Source organism: Otolemur garnettii, unplaced genomic scaffold, assembly GCF_000181295.1.
Source record: "Otolemur garnettii isolate 467f Iridium unplaced genomic scaffold, OtoGar3 scaffold00007, whole genome shotgun sequence".
Classification (NCBI taxonomy): Eukaryota; Metazoa; Chordata; class Mammalia; order Primates; family Galagidae; genus Otolemur; species Otolemur garnettii.
The window spans coordinates 4,778,470-4,799,755 of NW_003852402.1; the positions used below are offsets into that span (position 1 = coordinate 4,778,470).

At 54.5% G+C, this 21,286-nt stretch overlaps 1 protein-coding gene across 1 annotated transcript in view; it reads right to left on the minus strand.

Annotated features, from left to right (window-relative positions):
• The window catches only part of PARVG (parvin gamma), a 21,681-nt gene extending 6,559 nt beyond the window's left edge, over positions 1 to 15,122 (minus strand). Inside the window, exons 1-11 of the mRNA XM_003783428.3 lie at positions 15,003 to 15,122; positions 13,175 to 13,267; positions 10,836 to 10,900; positions 9,196 to 9,298; positions 8,437 to 8,577; positions 7,524 to 7,639; positions 6,498 to 6,553; positions 4,482 to 4,504; positions 2,276 to 2,334; positions 2,047 to 2,115; positions 139 to 240 (exon numbers count right to left, since the gene is read on the minus strand). Coding sequence (XP_003783476.1) covers positions 139 to 240; positions 2,047 to 2,115; positions 2,276 to 2,334; positions 4,482 to 4,504; positions 6,498 to 6,553; positions 7,524 to 7,639; positions 8,437 to 8,577; positions 9,196 to 9,298; positions 10,836 to 10,900; positions 13,175 to 13,250 — 810 coding nt within the window. The 5' untranslated portion in view covers positions 13,251 to 13,267; positions 15,003 to 15,122. The remainder of the gene's footprint in view (positions 1 to 138; positions 241 to 2,046; positions 2,116 to 2,275; positions 2,335 to 4,481; positions 4,505 to 6,497; positions 6,554 to 7,523; positions 7,640 to 8,436; positions 8,578 to 9,195; positions 9,299 to 10,835; positions 10,901 to 13,174; positions 13,268 to 15,002) is intronic.
• Between the last annotated feature and the right edge of the window lie 6,164 nt (positions 15,123 to 21,286).

Genomic DNA, 21,286 nt, shown 5'->3' on the forward strand with positions numbered 1-21,286 from the left:
ATGGACAGGCAGACATACAGACAACCAAACTTCCCTTCTACACTTCACTTCACCTGGAAGTGAATAAACAGTTGTGCCAATTCCGCTGATCTGTCTACCCAGAGGTAGACCATCGAGGAAGATCTCTGGAAGACTCACCATTTCTGCAGGAGAGCTGGGAGTGAGGTAGAATTCCTTCAAGTGCAGGAAGAAGCCTTGCAGTTGTCCAATCAGCAAAAGTAAGATGACTCCATCTGCGAACTACAGAGGAAGGGACTGGGCTCTCAGGTGGGAGAGGCGGGGGGAGCCCACTCTGCCTCCTACAGGCTGTGTGGCCCTGAGGAAGTTACACAACCTCTCTGAGCCTCAGGTTCCTTTTTGAGAAATGGGGAAGATGTTCCCAAGCCCACAGCATTGCTGTGAATAACAGGGATCAAGCAGTTTAGGCTTCCTGCTACATAGTATACACTCAGTAAAAACAGCTGTTTCTAAACTTGCTTTGGAATGCTCTCATATCATTTTTAAACAACTCACTGTTCCTGAGCTACAGAAACACAGGAGAAAATAGAGTTAAGTATACAATTATTCCATCGAGAAAAAGCAGACAACCGTACAACAGGCTTGTTTTGCCAGCTGCTGCATTAATATTTCTGTCTGTTCTGTCTGTATGTTCAGAGATAAACCCATCGTTGCTGCCACCAGCATATCATGTGCTAATATAATCCTATTGAATCTCTTCAAAGAAACAAAACACAAGACTGGATATTGGAGAAACCACCATTCAAAGTCCTGAATGGAATTTCCTCATATTAAGTCTTTTCCAGCATTATTAGTTTGGGCCTGAAATCTTTCCTGCTGATATTCCTTGGAAATACACCTGGAAGAGCAGAGACCTCAATGTCCCCTCCTACTGAACAGTTTTTACATGCCACCTTTGGATGTGCCATTAGCTTCCAAAAGCCATTTTATTAGCAAGGGAGAGATTAAAGACAACAGGTGGAATGTAACCCTATGAGACTGCCTTGTTTATCCCCGTGTGAAATGCAATGAAAGCACAAACTATCATTTATTGCACATCCACAGTATGCCAGGTAATATACTCAACACAGCTCATGAATCACTCAGGATTCTGAGATTGGAATGCTTGTGCCTATCTTATAAGAAGAGGAGCCTTATGTTCAGAGAAGCCCCATAACTTGCCCAAGGGCTCACTGATAATGTGGAAGATGTGTCCTCGGAACCCAGGAGTCATAAGTGGCACAGGCAGGATGGAGACGTGTTCACCTGGCTTCAGAGTCAAGTAGTTCTACCCCTCCACATTGCCACACCATATCATACACAAACTTTTCTTGTGGCTGTCATGTGAGATGTATAAGCACAGACTATGGCCCCAAGCTCACCACTTATTATTGCGAGACCTTGGACAAGTTAATTAACCTCTTCACCTTAACATGATCGTCTATAAAATTGGGCAGTATCAGTTGCCACCGCAGGGGTTGCTGGGCAGGTTCCATGGATTAATGTGTGGGACGCACTGTGTTTGGGGCCTGCCGCACAGTGAGGGCTTTACTGGCCTGGGATACCAGGCATGGGAGCCTGTTGGCCCCACCCCTCCTGGCTACTATCCACCTAGAGTGTGTCCAAGGTCAGCAGCTCCAGCTGAGATCTTCATAAGTCATTTGGTCCAGCTCATGGCAGAACCCAGGTGGTCTGATCTCCACAATATCGTGCCCAGTAGAGGCCTCCAGAGTCCAGCAGGCTCCCGCCCCACCCAGAAGCCCCCTGGCTGGCAGTGAGTGGCCTGCCCACTACCCTATTGTGGGAACACCACAGGGCACAGGATCACTGTGGAAAGCCACAGCCACTTTCAAAACACTGACCCCACAGTGGCCCTGGAGGACAATCTGCCCGCCAGGTACACCCCCATTGGGGAGGAGGACCTGGGGGCTCCAGGAGGTGATGCAACCCTCATACCCCCTAGCAGGTTCCTGGACCCTGTGGATCCCTCCTTCCTGCCTACACCAGGAGGCCCTCCCTTGCCTGGGGACCCCACAGCTGAGTCCTCACCTGCGTGTCCAGATTCTGCACGGACAGGCCCAGGCGGTCCAGCTTCTGGTTGACAAAGTTCACGATGGCCTGCCCAGGGAAGAATAGGGCCCCAGCCCGAGGCTCCAGTTTGCCACCTTCCCTCCAGGGGTGATAACGCTTCCCCGCCAGCCCAGCAGCACTGACGCACTGCAGGTGTGGAGCAAGGGTCATCCCCTCCCAGAGCCATGGCGGCTTTGATGTTCCCTACCTCTTTTACTGCGTTCACTTTCTCTGGGGCCAGCTTGAATAATTCATCAAAGATGTCCTCTGCAGACAGAAATCCAATAAACACCTCGTTACGACACTATTATCCCCGTGCCAAACAGAATTTTTTTTCACAAAAGTGTCTCAGCATCACTCGTGCAAAGGGAGCTATAGTTTTAGATCACGGTTCTTGAATAACACAGGCCTGGATCTGAGTCACTCCTCCCTGGTCAAGTGGCCTGGGGGAATCACCTCCCCTCTCTGCGCCTCAGTTTCCTGCTCTATAAAGAATAGTTGACAATACTTGGTAGGTGGGTCACTGCAGATCAAATCTGACAGCAGGTGACACTCACACTTGGCACAGAGCCTGGACATGCAGCAGGACCATGGTAGGCAGTGTGCCTTCCGCAGGGGACACCTGTTACACATTACTGTGCCTGCTCAGCTGCACCCTCCTTCCAGGCCCTCCACGGGTGCTGCCACGGTGGCTGACCAGGGGCCAGACTGGAGCTGATGCTGGGTCTGCCAAGGTTCCAGATTGACAGGGAGGATTTCAGTCCTCCCAGAGAATGTGAACCTGTCCAGTGCAAAATGCCAGATCCTCAGCCACTGAGCTGCTCCCTCAATGCCTGGGAACAGTGGCTCTAGCCCCTGGGTCCAGCCTCAGGTGCCCAAGTCCTCAGACTACTGCCCTCTGTGCATAAGCTGGATTCCTGCTGAGACCCTTCCTGGGGGGATACAGTCCTCAGGCACTGAATACCCACACAGGCCTGAGTTGACTAGGCAGCTGTGTGACTCTGAGCAACTCACATCATGTCTCTGTGCCTCTGTTCCCTCATTTGTGAAGGGAGCAAGTCTCACCGATAGCATCACCCACATCAAAGTGCCTCAGAAACACAGTGGAAACACCAGCAGTCCCTTCCAGGCCTCTTGGTCTGTGTTTAGGGAAATTGTGTCACAGGAAGATCCAGGATGGAAGAGGCAGATATGTGCTCAGAAGATGCCCCGTCTGTGTCCCTGCCCTCACCACTTGGCATCACCTGCATGCTGCCCTCTGCCCAAAACACTGCTCCCTGGGCAACTTCCATGTCCTCTTGCCCTTTCCATACACATACACAGACCCCCAGCCCTTCCCTGCCCCTGTTCAGCCTCCCTCACCCCCACTCGCAGAAGCTCCTCACAGGTCATTATTTCCACCTCTGCAGGTGACATTATTTCCCCTGCTCATGGCTCTGTGTTGAAGTGGGGGGGGGTGCAGGGAGAAAAAATAGTGGTGGGGAGGTAAGGAAGATGGATGGATGGGCAGGTGGAGAGGATGGATGGTTAGGTAGGGGATGGATGGATGGGCAGGTGGAGAGGATGGATGGGCAGGTGGAAAGGATGGATGAATGGGCAGGTGGAGAGGATGGATGGGCAGGTGGAAAGGATGGATGAATGGGCAGGTGGAGAGGATGGATGGGCAGGTGGGGGATGGATGGGCAGGTGGGGGATAGATGGGCAGGTGAGGGATGGATGGGCAGGTGGGGGATGGATGGGGCAGGTAGGGGATGGATGGGCAGGTAGGGGATGGATGGGCAGGTGGATGATAGATGAGCCGTTGGGGTGATGGATGGATAGAGGAATAATGGCCAAATGGATGGGTGGATGAACAACTAACCAGGCTGGCTGACTAAGGAGTGGATGAACAAAAGAAATAGCAGCTGGATCAATCAACTGATTGGTGACCAGCTCTGTCCCAAGAGCAGAATCTGCGTTACTGACCACTCCCTACGGGGACGCACTGCGTGCTGAACACATCCACAAGTTTCTTCCTTTAAACCTCAACACCACCTTAAGAGGTGGGTGCTGTTACTAATCCCATTTTACAGATGAGGAAACTGAGGCACAGACAGGTAAAAATACTTGCCCAAGTTCGTGTGGCTATTGAGCAAGGGAGTGAGTGTGGGGCCCAGGCCACTGGGTTGTGGGGCCCACATACTTAACAGGCTCCACATGACTGCCACGTGCATCATAACTCCCCACGGAACTGCCTCATGGGAAGGAGAAGCTGGCTCCATGGACAGATGACAGTCAGAAGGGGGACACATGGGCAGGAGCAAGGCTTGAGATACAAGGAGCAGACCAAGATAAACGAGGGAGAGCATCCATCACCACACATCTGTTAACACCCGTAGGGCCGAGAGGTTTCCTTACATTACCAAGGTACTCACTTGAGGGTTGGTCCTTGTCTGTGCTAAAGGAGACATTATAGGGAAGAAAAAGCAAATAAGTGGTTAAAAACGTCAGGAGACCTAGGACCTCTTCACACTGCAAGCCTCGGGGCTGGAGAGGTTGCAAGGAACTGGGGTGCTGCTTGTTTTTCCAGAATCTTTGGTGAGGGGAGGTGTTGGCAAAAAGGGGCAAAAAGAGTTCCAGATACTTCCTTAAGGCTGTCTCGCCTACAATCCGCTGCTCTTGTGTAGTTTGAAGAGCGTTTGTCACAAGTACAACAAAGTGCACACGCCCTGAGTTTGCAGCTTGTGTGTTTGTACCTAGACCTACCCTGTGCGATCAGCCCCGTCTGCACAGAACCTTCCCAGCGCCCGTGGCACCCTCTCATTTCTTCACCCTCAGCTCCCGCCCCACACAAACATTGCTGCTGCTTCAACTTCTCCTGCCTTCCGTTGGCTTTGTCTATCCTGCAAGTTCATGTAGATGACACCATATGGCCTGTCCTCTTTCACACCTGCCTTCTTTTACCCCATTTTTATTGTCTTTGAATGGTTCATTTTTGATTTGCCCTTAAGATTTTAGCCCTGCCTCTGCCCCATGGTACCAAGTTTCTCTGGGCCCAGGGCAGGCCAGATGCCTCTGACTGCAGCCCTCAGAAGGGGAGGGGAGCCACATAGGGCAGGGACCAGCAGAGACCCAGGAGTCAGCGCAAAGGCCACCGCCACTGGGGGCAGGGGGATAAATGTCCCTGTGCTGTCCCAACAGGCCCTCTCAAGCCATCAGAGGATGGCCAACCCTGCCAACATCTGAGCTTTGACCCTGAAGTGTCTGTGAGCCAGAACCACCAGGCTGAGCTGCTCCTGAATTCCTGACCCCCAGAAACTGTGAGGAGAGGAAATGCTTCCTGTTGTTTAAGGTGTGAAGTTTTGGGGAAACTCATTACCCACAACGATCCATAACTAAAAAAATAATACTCAATTGCTAACAGGAGAAGGCAGAAAATCCTCGACACCACCAGGCAGCTGCTGCATTGCCCGGTGACACCCAGCAGCTGCTCACCCACCTGTACCCTGAGCCAGGGAAGGCAACCTGCCACCAGCCCGTGGCCCACGGGAGTCCCTCTGGAGACCCCAACCATTCTCTGCAGCCCTCAGACCAAGTGCCCTGGGCATCTCTTAAACACCAGAGGCCCCAAATTGTCAATGTGGGATGGTATTTAGCCTAACTTTTAGTTAACAGAGAGAGAAACAGAGGCTCAGGGCCACACAGGTACTGAGTAGCTCCCTGTGTGGTGGGCACTGGACCGTCTAGCAGGAGAGAGCCTGGACCAAGAGTGAGAAGCACATCCCAGCTCCTCTGGGAAGAGGGAAAGAGCCCAGGGAAGAGGAGGAGTTTAAAGGAGTAGAGAAGGGAGGAAAGGAAGGGCAAAGGTTGGGACAGCAGGGGGACAGGGACCATGTGTGAAAGGGGGTGAGGAGGGGGAGCAGGAAGCACCTCCTAGCCTCCTGTGAGCTTCTATAAGCTGAAGAAAACTGACTCAACTGGCTGGACTTAGCGAGGGTTAAAACACCCAGCCTAATCCCCTGTGTGTAGCAGGCCTCCTCCCAACAATCCAGAAAGCCGACTGGACAAGACAGAGCCTGGACACAGGGGACAAGCGGATGAAGGCCTCAGCAGTCATATCTGGGTGGGCAGGACAGTCACACCCCTGGCCATGCATGGTCCTCTGCAGCTTTTGCAGCTTTGCCAGGACAGAGGAACACTCTGCTCACACCCCAGAAAAGACACTATATTCACTGGGAATATATGTCTTCCCATACATCCCAACTCTGTGTCCCCACCCCAGAAAATCTGGCATGGTGGCTCAGAAGGGTCCAGGCAATTGTCCAGCTGGGGGACAGAAGGACTCTTGCATGCTACTGCAGGATGGGGGGTTAGCATGGCGGAGAGGAGGCTTCAGATCTGCCCCATTCCCAGCCTGCGACCACCCTACATGGGCCCTCGCCTCCCCTCACCTGCATTCAGTGAGCTGCTCCACCAGCTTCTCCGATTTCAGACCATTCTTGGTGCTCTAAGAAAGCATGAAGGGGAAGAGGTCATGTAATCCCAGATGCTCCGGGGCCCAAGGCAGCCCCAAGGGACCAGTTTGCTCTGCCTCACCCCTGCTCAGGGCAGCTTCCTGGATAGCCCTCAGCCCTGTGGTCAGGCTTAGCTGTCCTCTCCCGGGAGCCTTGAGCCCCATGAGGGTGGGAACTGTGGCTGCCTCCTTCTCACGGTGGGAGGGGGTAGTATCAAGAATGCATGAATGAATGAATGAATTAAATCACCTCTGATTTATGTTAGAAGTATAAACAAAGCCATGAAACTGCTCAGTAGAGACTTTTAATCAATGGTTTTAGAAACAGTAGAAATGACTTTGAATTTGGCTGGATGTGGCTTATTCTGTTAGGGCAGGTCAGGGTAAAGCCTCAGATGTGATGCCCCTGCATACCGGAGCCCAGAGGCTGTGGGGAGCAGTCCTGGGAATCAGGAGCAGGAGTGTGCCCTGTTGTGGGGCTCAGAATCAGCCCAGACAGAGGAGCCAAGGATGCAGGGCATTAACCTCGGCACAGGCGTGTGCAGGCTAGAGGGAGCACCCATGGTGGAGACATCCAAGTGGCCTCCAGAAAGAGGAGGACAGGGCACCATCACAGCCACAGCAGCGGTTTAGACTCAGTGGTCTACAGGCTCCCAAATGGCCACAAACAGACAGCCCCTGTGTGGCCCATGTGCCACAGTCTGCCACCAGCCTCTGCCCCGGAAGACGCCATCTGCTGAGGTCAGCAGGGCAGCCGGCCCACAGACCCCCTCAGACCCCTGCTGGGCCTCTGCGGCCCCATTGGACTTAGCAGCCCATTTCAGCTCCAGCCAGGATTCCCTGCTGTCCCAGTGGGACCTGCTATTTCTCACAGATCCCTGAAGCTCACTGGGGCAGCCCCTGCCCCAGGCAGGACCCCAAAATGCTTAGCGGCCACGTTCATATCCCCCAGGGCGGCTGTTACCTCGATAGTGATGACCTCCACCTGGACGTTGTTTGGGAGGGGCAATTCGGGCTGGAAGCGCTTGGCCAGGGCCACAAGAAGGTGCACAGTGGCCAGCAGGTCCTTCTTGAAGATGGCTAAAGGGGAGAGGAGCACTAGTAAGAGTCGAGGGGGCCAAAACCAGCAGCTGAATGGGGGTCCCTCATCATCAGAACGACCTCTGCCAACCGGGGAGGCCTGTGCCCAGCCCTCCAGAAAACAGCAATATAGAGAGACATTTCAGAATCCTACAAATAATCACACTTTGCCTAGGTCACCCCGCTTCTGTGAACACAGCCGAGGGGGACAGTCTACCTTGTGGACTGTGTTTTAGACCCCAGGACATTCACAGCGCTGGGTAGGCAGTGGCTGAAGAATCCCTGGATTTAAGCTGAATGGGACTCAGCTCACAGGCAACACTATAAACAGCAGCTGAGCGTGAGGCTTTCACGGTGGCTGCCGGGGCATCGGACCGGGTTTGAAAACCAACTCTGCGACACCAGCACCACCCAGCCTGGGAGAAGCCCCTCCGCTGCTTTCAGCCTCGGTTCTCCCATCTGGAATATGGGAGGATGTAGAGCGCTGAGCGGAAGGGCAGGGCGGGTGAGGCGCTCTGCACTCTCACCGTGGTGGGAGCAGGACTGCAGCGCCATTTCCATGCATCTGTGAAACCTGACAGGGCAGTGGGCATGTCAGGGCACTGAGAACTCAGCAGTGGCTATTGCTCTCAGCAAGGCTGTCACCCTGGACTATAGTGAGGCTCAGACCAGATGCCTCATGTCTGCCCCACTCCTGGCCCCAGTGTGTCCCCTGCCTGGGTGCAGAATGGCCACCTCAGGACAAAAGAATCCAGCTGTTCTGCCCCTCCCCTGGCGTAAGGTGAGGCCCCACGTACCGTCCACACTCCATTTGGCCTGTGGCTCCTCCAGTTGCAAACTTCGGTTCACGGACTCCAGCACCACTTCAAGCTTGCGCCTCTGGCTGGCGGCGGTCAAGGCAATGTCCTCCACTTCCAGCTTGAGTGCTGCCAGCTTCTCTGCAGGCAGGAGAGGGTGTTGAGGGCCCCTGGGGAGGGCAGCACAACAGGGCACCTCAGAGACCCTCTGGGAGGCTGAGCCTGGCCGATGCTTCAGACAGCGAGGGCCGGAGAGCACATTCCTGGGGCCAGGCCCTGGGCCATGGAACACCTCTGGTCACACGCAACAGGACGGACAGGCGTGCAGGCTGTGTGACAAGAGCAGACTGAGCTGGCCCCCCTCACCCAGACCACCCAGTGCCCACACCTCTGGCCTTCCCCACAAGCGTGTCCACTCACTTCTGCAGGGAAGGTGGCCTAGTGGCTAACGCCCACCTGCTGGGCATACGTCCCGACTCCCCTGCTTTCTTAGCTGTGAGACCTTGGACAAGTTACTGGGCCTCTCAGAGCCTCAGTTTCCTCAACAGTGAAAGGGGTTAATGATAGTACGGCAGGGTGCTGAACAAGTGAGCAGGAAGCAGTAGCTGGGCTGGCCGGACCACTGGGCAGTGGGCTGAGCCTCCACCTTCCCCCCCCACCAGACCCATCCAGAGAGTGCGACAGGTGTCCTTGAACCTGGCCATTGTGGGGTCTGAGGGCTCCGTTGGGACCCAGGCAGCCCCAGGAGCAGCCGCTTACGGAACAGGTGGTGCAGGATGAGCCCGTCGAACATGTCCTCCTCCAGGCTGCGCACCACAATGTGCTCGGGGAGGAGCGTGGCGTTGATCCACTCCATCAACACCTGCGGGCCCCAAGGGACACCTGGCTGGGGCTGGGGGCACTCCTTACCTGGCCCGGCTCTGTCCTCGCCTGGAACACCCTCCTTCCACCTGCCAACTCCTACCCACCCTTCATGGCCTGGCTAAACGTCACCTCCTCTGGGAAGGCCCCCTGTTCTGCCAGGTGAGTTAAGGCCCTGCTCTGGGCTCCTGCAGAACCCCCGCTTCTCTTCATCACAAGCCTAGCTCTGTGAAAGTGGGGTACTACTGAAATGACACCTAAAAACGGGGAAGTGGCTGTGAACTGGGAGACGGAAAGACTCAGGTAATGGACACTTGACGGAAAAACACAGATTGCCTTGAAGAGGTGGCTGGTAGAAATACAGGTGTTAAAGGAGCCTGGGCGAGGTCTTAGGAGGATGTGAGGACACGTTACCAGAGCACAGAGGACAGAGGTGGGACTGGAGTGATGTAGCTACAAGCCAGGAGCCGAGGGTCTGGTGGCCCCAGAGCTGGGAGAGGCACAGGATGGATTCTCCCTCCAGCCCCAGAGGAACAACCCTGCCAACACCTGGCTAAGGGGCTCTGGCCTCCAGGACCATGAGCACGCATTTCTCTCAGCCTAAGCCACCCAGTTTACCAGTTGATTGGGGCAGCCCTGCTGGCATCCTCCCCACCCACCCAGGCATCGCCACTGGAGTGACCCTGGGCCTGCTCCCCCACAGCTGTGCTGGGCCTTCCCCACCCCACTGGTGCTCCGCAGGCCAGAGTACTGGGAATTAAGGCCCCACCCTGTCAGGAGGTGGAGTGCAAATACCCCAGCCCCTCTGCCCCTCAGGTAGGGTCCCCCCACAGGCCACAACCAGCTTGGTCACCCACCCCCCACCCACCCCTTCCATCAGCATCGTGCATGGTCCTTCTTCGTGTCCCCAGGGCCCAGCACAGAGCTATGCCAGGTGTGTCTGCCAAAGCTGGGAACTGGGGATGGAAGCAGTGAGGGGATGGGGAAGAGGATTTAAAAGGGCCCGCCCACAAAGCCTCTGGTGGCAACAGAGGCCACCTAGAGACTGGAGAAGTAGGGCCAAAGGAAGCAGAGGTCCCAAGCACAGCTGGTCCAGCGGCCACAGCAGAAGACCCATGATCAAGGAGAGAACCGAGCTCCAGGCAGCTCAGGCCCACTGCTGCCCCATCCTCTCTCCATTGCCGTGGGCAGGCAAAGGAGCACAGGCTCAGGGGCCAATAGCCTGGGTCAGACCCAAGCCCTGTGACCAGGCAGCCACGTGTCTGCACAGGTCAGGGCACCTCTCTAAGTCCCACTGTCCCCTCCCTGGGTCACAGATCCCCCTCTGATCCTGTGAGTTGGCTGAGATGGTGTGTGTGAAAGCACAGTCAGTGCTCAATAAATGCTGGTTCCTGCAACCATCCAACAGGCCTCCCAGGAACCTGCAGGGCTCACCACCTGCCAGCCTGAGGTCCAGGAGTGGGTGTGTCCTGCTGCCTCCACCAGGTGCCCCATCTGTCCATGAGAAGACCATCTCCAAGGGGCCAGGGCTGCTGTACCTTTTGTAATTCTTCAAACTTGGGGTCCTTCCGGGAAGTGGGCGGCAGGTATTTCTTCTTTTCTCCTGGAAGCAGAGTGGGAAGTGGTTGGCAGCTCTCCCCGCAGGTCACCACAGGGTCCAGGACCTCAGCCCCCAGGGGAGCCAGGTCCTGCCACTCTGCCCTGATGGTCTCCCCTTGCTGCCTTCATGAATGCCAGCTCACCCTCAGTCGCCCCAATATTGACATTTTAACAAATACTTAAACTCAGAAATTATTTCTTGATTCTCTGAAATGCAAACTTTACTGGGTGTCTTGTATTTTATCGGCCTACTCCCCTGTATAAAATGAAACCGGAGGTTAGAAGGCCGAATGATGTGCTGGGTCCACTGGGCTTCGAGGGATTAAGCTGGGACTTGACCCAGGTCTACCTGCCCCTGCGTGGGTGAGGCAGTGAGGCCCACCCCGCTGGCCCTCTAGGGACCGGCAGCTCCCCTTCCCTGAGGCCTTGGTCAGGAGAACCCATAAAATGTCAAGGCCAGGACAGTGCCTGTGGCTCAAAGGAGTAGGGTGCTGGCCCTATATACCGGAAGTGGTGGGTTCAAACCCAGCCCCTGCTAAAAACTGCAAAAAAAAAAAAAGTCAAGACCAAAAGGAAGCTCTGAGGTCAGCTGGTCCCACTTTTCTGGTAGAAACAGAATCAGCAGTGGGACTACCCTGCCTAAGTTGACAAAAGGCATTGCCTCTCACGTGACCCAGGTGAAGGCTTTTCTGACAACCTTTGAGGTCACACAGCCCTGTGTCACACAGACTCAAGGGCTGATGTGTCTGGCACACGACCAGCTCTTGACACACACTTGGACATGTGAGTAGGTGAGCAAGCGAGATTACTGTATGTGGTGCTGCCCTTTCTCAGAGCAGAGTTATCCCGTGCCCTGGCTTTGCTGGCCAGAACATTGGGTATCTCTAAATCAATAGTAGGAAAAAAAAAAACAAAACTTTTTTCCCCCCAGATAACTAAGTCCTGCCACCCTAAGTCTGTAGGTTTCCCCTGGTGCTTTCAATCTCACACGGTTTATAAACAGAACAGCAGACACTGAAGAAGTTGGCCAGGAGACTCCAGGTGACACCCGTCCCTTCTGGGGGTTCACTCACTGCTCCGGGGGCCCTTCTGGCACTGGGATTCTTGCTCCACTGCACCTACTGTTAACAGGCTGGATTCACAGGACCTAGCAAGTTGCATTCTGCTCTTTTCAAGACTTCGTACATTTTCTTCATCATCACATTTATGTTTTAACGGTTACATAAATTCCAGTGAGTTCACAGAAAGCCCTGCCCCACGGGGACATGTGAGTTGCTCTGGTGTGCTGGTGCTAGTTTGCACCTTTTAGAGAACACAGTGATGATGACAGCTCTGGGTACCCACCTGCATCCTTCTTTCAAACCATCTCCTAGGAGGGAGGTTTGGGGGGCAGTGGTCACCAACTCCCAGGAAGGATCATGAAGGGTGATACATGCTCACTAAACCACTCTGATCCCGTGTCTGCCCCACTGAAAGGAGAGTCGTAGGTGAGACGGGAGCAGACCATAGCAGACCGTAGCCCCACAAGGGCCTGGGAAGCCTGCACGGAGGGTGTGCAACCTGAGTCCAGGGGCCCCTCCATGCGTTCAGAACCCGAGCACAGCTAACAGAGTCACCCGTTACTCTGGCACACGCCTCACAGTGCCTCAGTTTCCTTGTCTGTAAAGAGGAGGCAATGATGCCCATCCTTATGGATGCCCAAGAAGTGCTGAGCACGGTGCCAGCACTCAGCAGGCTCACAGTGAGTGTAGTGGTCAGCATTTACCATCATGATCAACATTGTCACCAGGGCAGCACCCATAGCTCAGTGGGCAGGGCACTGGCCATATACACGAGGCAGGTGGGTTCAAACACAGCCTACGCTAGCTAAAACAACAATGATAACTGCAGCAAAAAAATAGCCGGGCATTGTGGCAGGTGCCTGAAGTCCCAGCTACTTGGAGGCCGAGGCAAGAGAATCACTTGAGCCCAAGAGTTTGAGGTTGCTGTGAGCTTTGATACTACAGCACTCTACTGAGGGTGACAGCTTGAGACTCTGTCCTCCCCCCTAAAATAAAACACATTGTCACTAGCCCAGAGGGACATCTCTGCAGATGGTGCCAGGAGAAGGACTGGGGCAAGTGTCACACGTGAGGCAGAGTCGTGGTGAGCAGAACTGGGTTGATGGTGCGGAACTCTCCTGGACATTCCGTGCACATTCCTGGACACAACCTGTCTCACTCAGCCACGCAGACCCTCCTACCCGCTGCCTGCCCCTCGGACCCACATGGGCACACACCTTGAAGGAGCTCCTCCTCCGATGGCAGGACCGCCTTGGGGAGCTGCAGCAGGTTGTAGAGGGCCTCTGGCTCCATCGTCTCCTGGGCCTGCCCTGGAAAATGCGGGGGACAGAGAAGGCCCAAACTCACTCGGGGTCATCATCTCCTCTGAACAAGAGGCTCTGATGGACGAGTCACTGCATCTGCCCAGGAGGGGACCTTGAACCAGACCTTGTGAGGAGGGGAGAGGCATGTGGGCCAAAAGCACAGGCCATGCAAAGGGGATGGTCTGGGGACGGTTCTCCCTTGGTCAGGGCAGAGCAGACTGCCCACTGCCCTCCTACAGCCTCCACACAGGAGCCCCCACCCCTGTAGTCAGGAGGAAGAGGGGTACAGCCCATTCCTCGGAGTGTGAGGTGTGGGACTCAAGGGGGATTCCCAGGCTGGCCTGCAGGGGCTGGCAGAGGTGAACGTGTGGACAATATCACAACATCCCCCTGACCTCCAGTGGAAACTGACCCGACCCCTCTGGGTTGCGGAGCCTGAGACAGGCCAGCCCAGAGCAGGCTTGGCCAGCCTTTGCCTGAGTGAACCACGGGAGGGTGGGCCATTGCCACCAGGTGTGTGCTCCCTCCATGCAAACGTGGCTCCCAAGGGGTGGCCTGGCCTCAATCTTGATGAGGCTGTCCTCAGTGAAGCTATAGCCCCCAACCTCTGGGGTGTTTTGGGGGCCCCATGAAGCCCTAGGCACACACTCTGTCAGAAGGGCCAGCGCTTACGGGTATCATTGCCTCCCCCATCCTCATTGCTGTGGGCTGAGGCCGAGGCTTGCCCGCGCTGGGATGGGGCAGACCCAGAAGCCAGCCCAGCCCCCTTCCTGTTCCCCTTGGCCCACTTCCTCTCCTGGGGAGATCTCACTGGCTCAGCGGGCAGCTTTGGCCCTCCCCCAGGCTCTCTTCGGCCTCTGGGCTTTCCAGCTTTCACTAACTCACTCAGATATTTGGGGTAGGGAGGCCAAGGCAGAAGTTGGCAGTCAGAGCAGGGAGCCCCAGAGCTTGTGAGATGGGGGTGTTCACAGGACCAGAGCCACCCCCGTCAGAACAGCAGCAACTCAGGGACGATAGGGGCTCCTTGATGCCCTGAGTCATGGAGTGGGGAGACCGGCCCCTGGGATTGACTCCAGGCTCCTCAATCCCCAGCTTCCTATTGGACACTAAGATGCTAGCATAGGGGCCTTGGCTGGGGCAGAGAAAAGAGCCCTGGCCTAGAGTTAGGAGGCCTGGGTTTCAGCCGTTCCTCCCCACTCTGGCTGTGTGACTTGGGACAAACCCCTGCCCCTTTCTGTTCCTGACGTACCTACCTTTTCGAGGAGGGCCTGGGCTCAATGCTGGTCAAAGGCAGCTGAGTGGACGTAGACCTGGAGCTACCTCTAGGGACTACCTCCCAGCCCTAGGTGAGTCCCCCTCTGCCCCGAGGCCTCAGTTTCCGCATTTGATGAAGGAGCATCGGGCTTTCTTCCCCAGCTTGGCCGCCTTAAGGGGAGGCTGTGGGTGGAAGCGGAACTGCTCCAGGGCTGCCATGAGAGTTACCGCGGGGCCCTTGTGCCTGTGGGGGTCTCGACAACTTCCTAAAATGAGGCGGGAGGATGGAGCAGTCTGTAAGTGGGTGGCAGGAGGGGGCCCGGGGCTCAGGGTGCCAGCTGGTGTGACCTCAGCTAAGACTCTAGGCTCCTTTCCACTTGGCATCTGGGACTCCTCCCTCTGTGAACCTGGCACCCAAGCATGGCGGACAGGCGGAACCTCCCAGCAGGTGTGGATGCACCTGGGCCCAGGTGCCACAAGGACTCACCTTGCTGCTTTCTCCACACAGGGAAACGAAGGCCTCGGAAGCGCCAATGGTGGTCTGGATAAAAGCAGGTTCCGGTTCCCTAGGCCGCCTGGGGGCTGCGGGCTGGGCCAGGAGCAGGGGCCCGCTGCTCACTTCCTCCGGGGCCTGCTCTGAGGCTGCAGGAGCTTCTTCCTCTCTGCCTGGCAGGGCCCCAGGCTGGGGGTGGGGGGAGGATGCTTTAGCCACCACAGACCTACCAGAAAGCTCTGCCCAGGAGCCCAGTGACCGGCCCCGCCTCCTGGCCAGCCCAGAAGTGGCACAGGGGACTCAAACTTCAGATTGCTTATTTCTCTCCCTCTTCACCCCCTTCCCCAAACCAAGCCAGTTCCTCCCCATTCTTCCTGTCTCCAAACGGCAGCTACTTAGGCCAGAAACCTGGGAGTGACTCCACCCCCACCTCAGCCACCAGCTAACCTCCAGTCCTCCGCACAGTCCCTCCTAGAAAGTGCACATCCTCCCACCTCCACACCCCTCCAGGCCCCTTCCTCTCGCTTAGACCACACCAGAGCCTCCCACTTGGACTCCATACTGGCCATGCCCCATTTTGCCCCTGCCCCAAGCAGGCACAGGATTCACCTCCCATCCCAACTCACTCAAAGCCCCATCCAATAGCTCTTAAAATCCAGTCTGCATGGCCCAGCCTGCAAGCCCCAACATATGCAACCTGCCAGCTGCATCTCCAACCTCATCCCCTAACTTCTCCCAGCCATGGCGACCACCTTTCTACTCTCTGAAAGCACCATGTTCCTCCCTGCTTCAGTGTCTTCACATGTCCTGTTCCTGCTGCCTGGAAGCCCTGGCCCTGGCTTTTGACATTGCTCAGTTCTTGCCCTTCACATCTGCTTAAATGCCTCCTCCCCTGGGAAATCTTCCCTCACTGCACCATCCACAGTAGCTCCTCCCTCGCCGGGCAGCTGTGGTTAATACCTGCAGCCCCACTGAAAGCTCCTCGGGGCAATGGTCTGTCTCACTCACTGCCACCTGCCAGGCCTACCTTGCCACAGAGTGGGCTCAGTGATAAAGAGCAATGGCTGTTGTTGCCTGGGGGACAAGGAAGCCTCTCCAGAAAGGGAGCGGGCCTTGACGGATGACCAGGAGTTCGAAGTTGAAGACGAGGAGTGAGAACCTTGTATACACAGAGGCCTAGAGGGCCTCACCATGGAGAGAGCCCAACACGGAGGGCAGAGAACACTTCGGGCCCAAGCTGATCGTCACACTCCAGGCTGAAACTGTGGGTCTCTGAAAGGGGAGGATGTGCTGGGTGACCAGGACACCCTTTCTCTTTGACGTGTCAGTAGAAAAGTGGCCAGATCAGGAGGGATGCAGGGTCAAGGGGTGCATGAGAGCAGGAACGTTGGGCTGTTTATGAGAAGTTATAAAAACAATGAAAATCAGTAGTTACTAGGGCTAATATTTATAGTCACAATGAAACAAACAAAATTTTAAGGCTTTAATTTTACTGGAACCTACCCTGTGAGGTAGGTACAATGATCATTCTCCCATTACAGAGTAAGGAGGGGAGGCACTTGATTCTGCCCTGTCTAAGCACCCACGTGACACTGGGCTTGGTGATAAGCATGGAAAGAAGCAGCTGTGCTCAGGACATGTTTTTCTGGGGTAGGTGTAGCAAGCTTAGCCTGGTTTCAGGCCCAGTGGTTCTAGGGGTGGCTTCTGAGACCTCCATCACAGCCGAGCAGGTGCGTCATTCAGAATCCCAGCAGCAAAGAGATGGCACATTCAAATGTGGGCACTGAAGAGCATTTACAAAAGGGACTACTGGGGTGGGTGCAGCGGCTCATGCCTGTAATCCCAGCACTTTGGAAAGCTGAGGTGGGTAGATTGCCTGAGCTCAGGAGTCTGAGACCAGCCTGAGCCAGAGCAAGACCTCATCTCTAAAAATAGATGGGAGTATGGCAATATGGCCCGCCTATAGTCCCAGCTACTCAGGAGGCTGAGTTAAGAGAATCACTTGAGCCCAAGAGTTTGAGGCTGCTGTGAGCTGCGACACCATGGCACTCTACTGAGGGTGACAAACTGAGACTCTGTCTCAAAGAAAAAAAGGGAGGGAGGACTATTGGAAAAAGGGTAAGGGGACCCAGAGGAGACGGTGCTGTACCCTAGGCTAGGAACGTGTGGGAGCTGCTAGGGGCAAAGGAGTTGATGCCAGGGCCCAGAAAGAAAACCAGTAAAGCTCTAAGAGGGGCCACTGGATAGAAGCTGTGGCCGCTGGTGGGGACACAGCCAGCCCATGGCACCAACCCAGCAGGGGACACAGCTAGAGGATAGATACCCTGGCCTCCCTCTCTTCCCCTCTACCCTTGGCCACATCCAGCTGGAAGCTAGAGGCAAGAGCACGCCCAGTGCAGTCCACAGAGGTCAGGACAGAAAGTGGAGAGTGAGCTGGAGAAAATATTCAGCCCAGAAATTACACTCTGGGCCAGCAGTCCCTCGGCAGCTTCCAGGGCAGGGCAGCTCCTTCCCAGGCCAGCTCTGCAGCCTTATTCCAGGGCACCTGCTGCCATGGTTGCGTACGGACTTCTAGGGAGCAGGGATCATGTCATTTCCTGCATTCAATTCCCTTCTACTCTAAACAGCTAATGAGGTTCTAGTCGTCTGCAACTGACTCCTAATTAATACCCGATTTATCAGAAACTGCAAGAACATAATCTCTATGTGGGGAACCTGGATTGGTTACTTGTTCTGGTTGATTTAAAGGCAGCAGGAACCCAATAGTCATTAGAGAATGGAACTCTGATAGATGACAGCATATGATGGCAAAATAATTACCTGTAATCACTCAGAGTAAGTGCCTAGTAAATTCCTGGCTTTGGCAGGCTGAGTTGTGTGGGTTATCCAAGGACTGAGGGGTTGGGAGGGCTGCTCTTTATCATCACACAAAGAGTTTAAAACAAGGAAAGAACAGTCCCAGGGCTTTAAACTCTCAATGTAAGCTATGCTCAGAGCACCAGGGAGTCCCATGACAGGCCTATAAGAATCTCTTATCTCTTGGGGCTGCAGGGCTGATGGAGCTGGAAATCAGATGCAGAATCTCATCCCATCTGGTGCGGAATTACTCACCAAGCCTTCTATGTGAAAGGCAGGGCATTGTTTAGGGGAAGAGAGGGACCCTAAGAATTAGAATAGTACCATGCATTTAAGTCCAAGCATCACACACCCTAGTTAAGAATCCTCACAGCAAAAAAATAATAACAATAAAAAATAAATAATAAATAGCTGGGGAAAAAAGCATCCTCACAGCACAAGGGCATGGATAGAGGGAAGGAAATTTCTGTAGCCAATTTTGCAAAAAAAAAAAAAACAAAACAAAAACTCCACACCACAATGGGCATGGCAGCTGTAACAGGAAGGAGGGCCAGAGCCAGACACAGGATGGTCTAGCTACAGGGCTGCTGGGCTGTGGGTAAGTGGTCGCCCTGGAGTCCTTAGGATAGAAACAGATGGGCAGCCTCCAAAGAGCTACTCAGTAAAAGAAGATATCTAGGGCAGTTCAACAGAGGCCTGAATTGCAGCACATGACAGAGGGTCACAGCACCAAACCCGTTCCAGACCTGGGACAGCTCACCCACCTCCCCGACTGACAAGGGCTCCCATATGGGTTATTCACCCGAGGAATGAGGACACTTATGGGAAAGTCCAAGTGGGTGTGTCTTGAGCGCCCTGATCCTACCAAAATCGTACAAGCAAAAGCAAAACCTTGCTGACAGGGCAGCTGCTTCTGCCTGTGCAGAAGACAGATGGGATCTGGAAATTATAATCAGTGGGGTTCCAATCACAGCCACTGCTCCAAAAGTGATTCTCTACTAGAGCAAATCAGTAGAACCTTTGATTTCCTGTACAGAGCTCTTGAACTAGTGAATGCATTTCTCTCTATCAAAATAAGCACAGACGTTAAGAAACATTCACCTGGTAGGGAGGGCAATACACTATCATGCCTCAAGGCTACATAAATTCCCTGATAGAGGACTGTAATGATTAACTACTGCATTTCCTCTCTTGCTATGTTACACACACATTCATCACATATGCACAAAGACAACTGGGGCCAGACACCCTTTGCTGTGGGGATGGGCCCTGTCCTGTGCTTGGGAGGACAGTCCCGGCCTCAACCTGCCACATGCCGGAAGCACCTCGTCACTGAGTCATGATAACCTCACTTGTCTCCAGATAGCATTAAAGGTCAGAGGGCCAGAATCACCCCTGGCTGAGGATGGCTGATTGAAGGAGGGAGGGTTGAATTTTTGCTGAAGGACCAGGTCAATGAGCTCATCGGCAGTCAGAGGGACAAAGCTGGAGTCAAGCATTTCTCCAGAGCCTGGATTCTTGTCAGCCACACCTTATAATTCCTAGCTTCATTCTGTTTCCAGCATTGCCACCTTTCTCTCCAGGCAGTCATCCTGGAGTAGTCACAGTCTGAAGATCATTTAGCGAAGTTTGATGCATCCGAAGATACCCATGACTCTGTCCAGGAGGGTTTATAGCAGAGCCAACATCGAACACGAGAAGGTGAGGCCAGCACCTCCATCACGCAGGGGCCCCTTCCTTATCCTACAGACTTAAGAGTGGACACTTACTAATCAGGATGCGTGACTTCACATCCCTTCCAGTGGGCAAGGAGGAGGCCGCCTCCCTGCAGCAGGATTTTTATCTGACCTGTGCCCCTAGCACTGTCCTTGTCTATAGGAGATGCCAATATCCGAGCAAGATGATCTGCAGCTGAGGCGTGGATCTCGGGCCATTCCTACACAGGAGTTCCTTGTGGGAGGAGCCTGTGCCCTCAGCCTGTAGTCATTGTTAATTACTCCCCTCACCTGTATCATTCCCTTTCAATAAAAGGCTGGTGCAGCGGTTGCTCGGGGCTACCCGGAAAGTAAGGGCTAGCCTGCCTTCCATAAGCTTGTACTTCTAATCGGCTTCTCGCCTGGTTCCTTCCTGCGCTAACCGAGACCAGGGCCATAGGAGCCCGATGGGTCGCAACACTTGTCCCTGTAAGGCTTGGCACCAGGTAGATGGGCAGACTCACCCTGGGGGCTCTGCTTCTCTTTCCCTCATGGTCCCACCTGGCCACCCTCGCCTCAGCAGAAGCCCCTTCCCTGCCTGACTGCACGCTCACAGGCAGCAGGGCTATGTGGAATAGCTCAGCCCTGCACCCAGCCCTGGGCTGCTACCACCAATGACCACTAACTTACAAAAGGTAGAAACAGCAGCCAAACAAAGACAGAGGGCAGCCGCGTGCTCACAAGTTCTTTATTAGAATAAATAACAGCTCATCGTGACATAGGCAGCATCTTCTAACCACAACTCCTGCTTAGGAAGCTGGCCCTGGGCAGCGTGCTCAGAAGAAGCACTTGCTTCCTGCAGTGGGCCAGGTGGGCCTGACCAACAGCACAGACAGGGTTTTAGTGGATTTTATTTACTATCCAGAAATCCAAAGGAAACACTGCTTAAAACAATTTTAAAAAGAGTAAAATACCAGTATACAAGATGGGAAGGGGAAGGGTTCAGCTGCTGTAACACAAAACTGCTGTTCGTAACTTCCAGTGGGCTCTGGCCTCTGCACTTGCAAAATGCTGGGTGGTTGTTAAGGGGAAGCAAAGCTGCAAGTGGATCCCCCAGAGCCACTGGGTGGATCCAGAGCATGTCACACAGAAGGACAAAGGGCAAGTCCTCCATGGCCCTTGCCCAACCATCTACTCCAGCCTTGTAGACTTACTTGAGCCATAGCTGCTGAGGCGTTGGCCCTCATGGGTGGACACAAAGGACCTTGCCTTTCCTTAGCTCCAAGGCACCAGGGTCCCTCTCCAGAGAAGAACAATTCACTGAAAAGTGGTGTGGGGTGAGAAGAAAGGGTCCAGAACTTCTCTGAACTAAGCACCGGGAGCAGCTCACACTCTGAGCCTCACATCCTGTCAGTCATCCTCCCCAACCCACTGTGTAGCAAGGACTGACTCCAAGGGAAATAAAAAGGACTGACCCACAGCAGAGCGGCCTCTCAACTGCCTTGGCACTGGCCCTGGATGCATCCATCCCGACCATGCTGTGAGTTTGGTTTCAAACAGAATGTGGAGGGGGGAGAAAGCGACGTGTCCAGCCCAAGAAGGCTGTTCATAGGTGTGCAAAAGGCACATTCACGTCTCTGAACCAATTTGTAAAGAATTTGGACAAAAGAGCATATCCAAACCAGGCACCTGTAGTTTCAGCTACCTGGGAGGCCAAGGCAGGAGGAT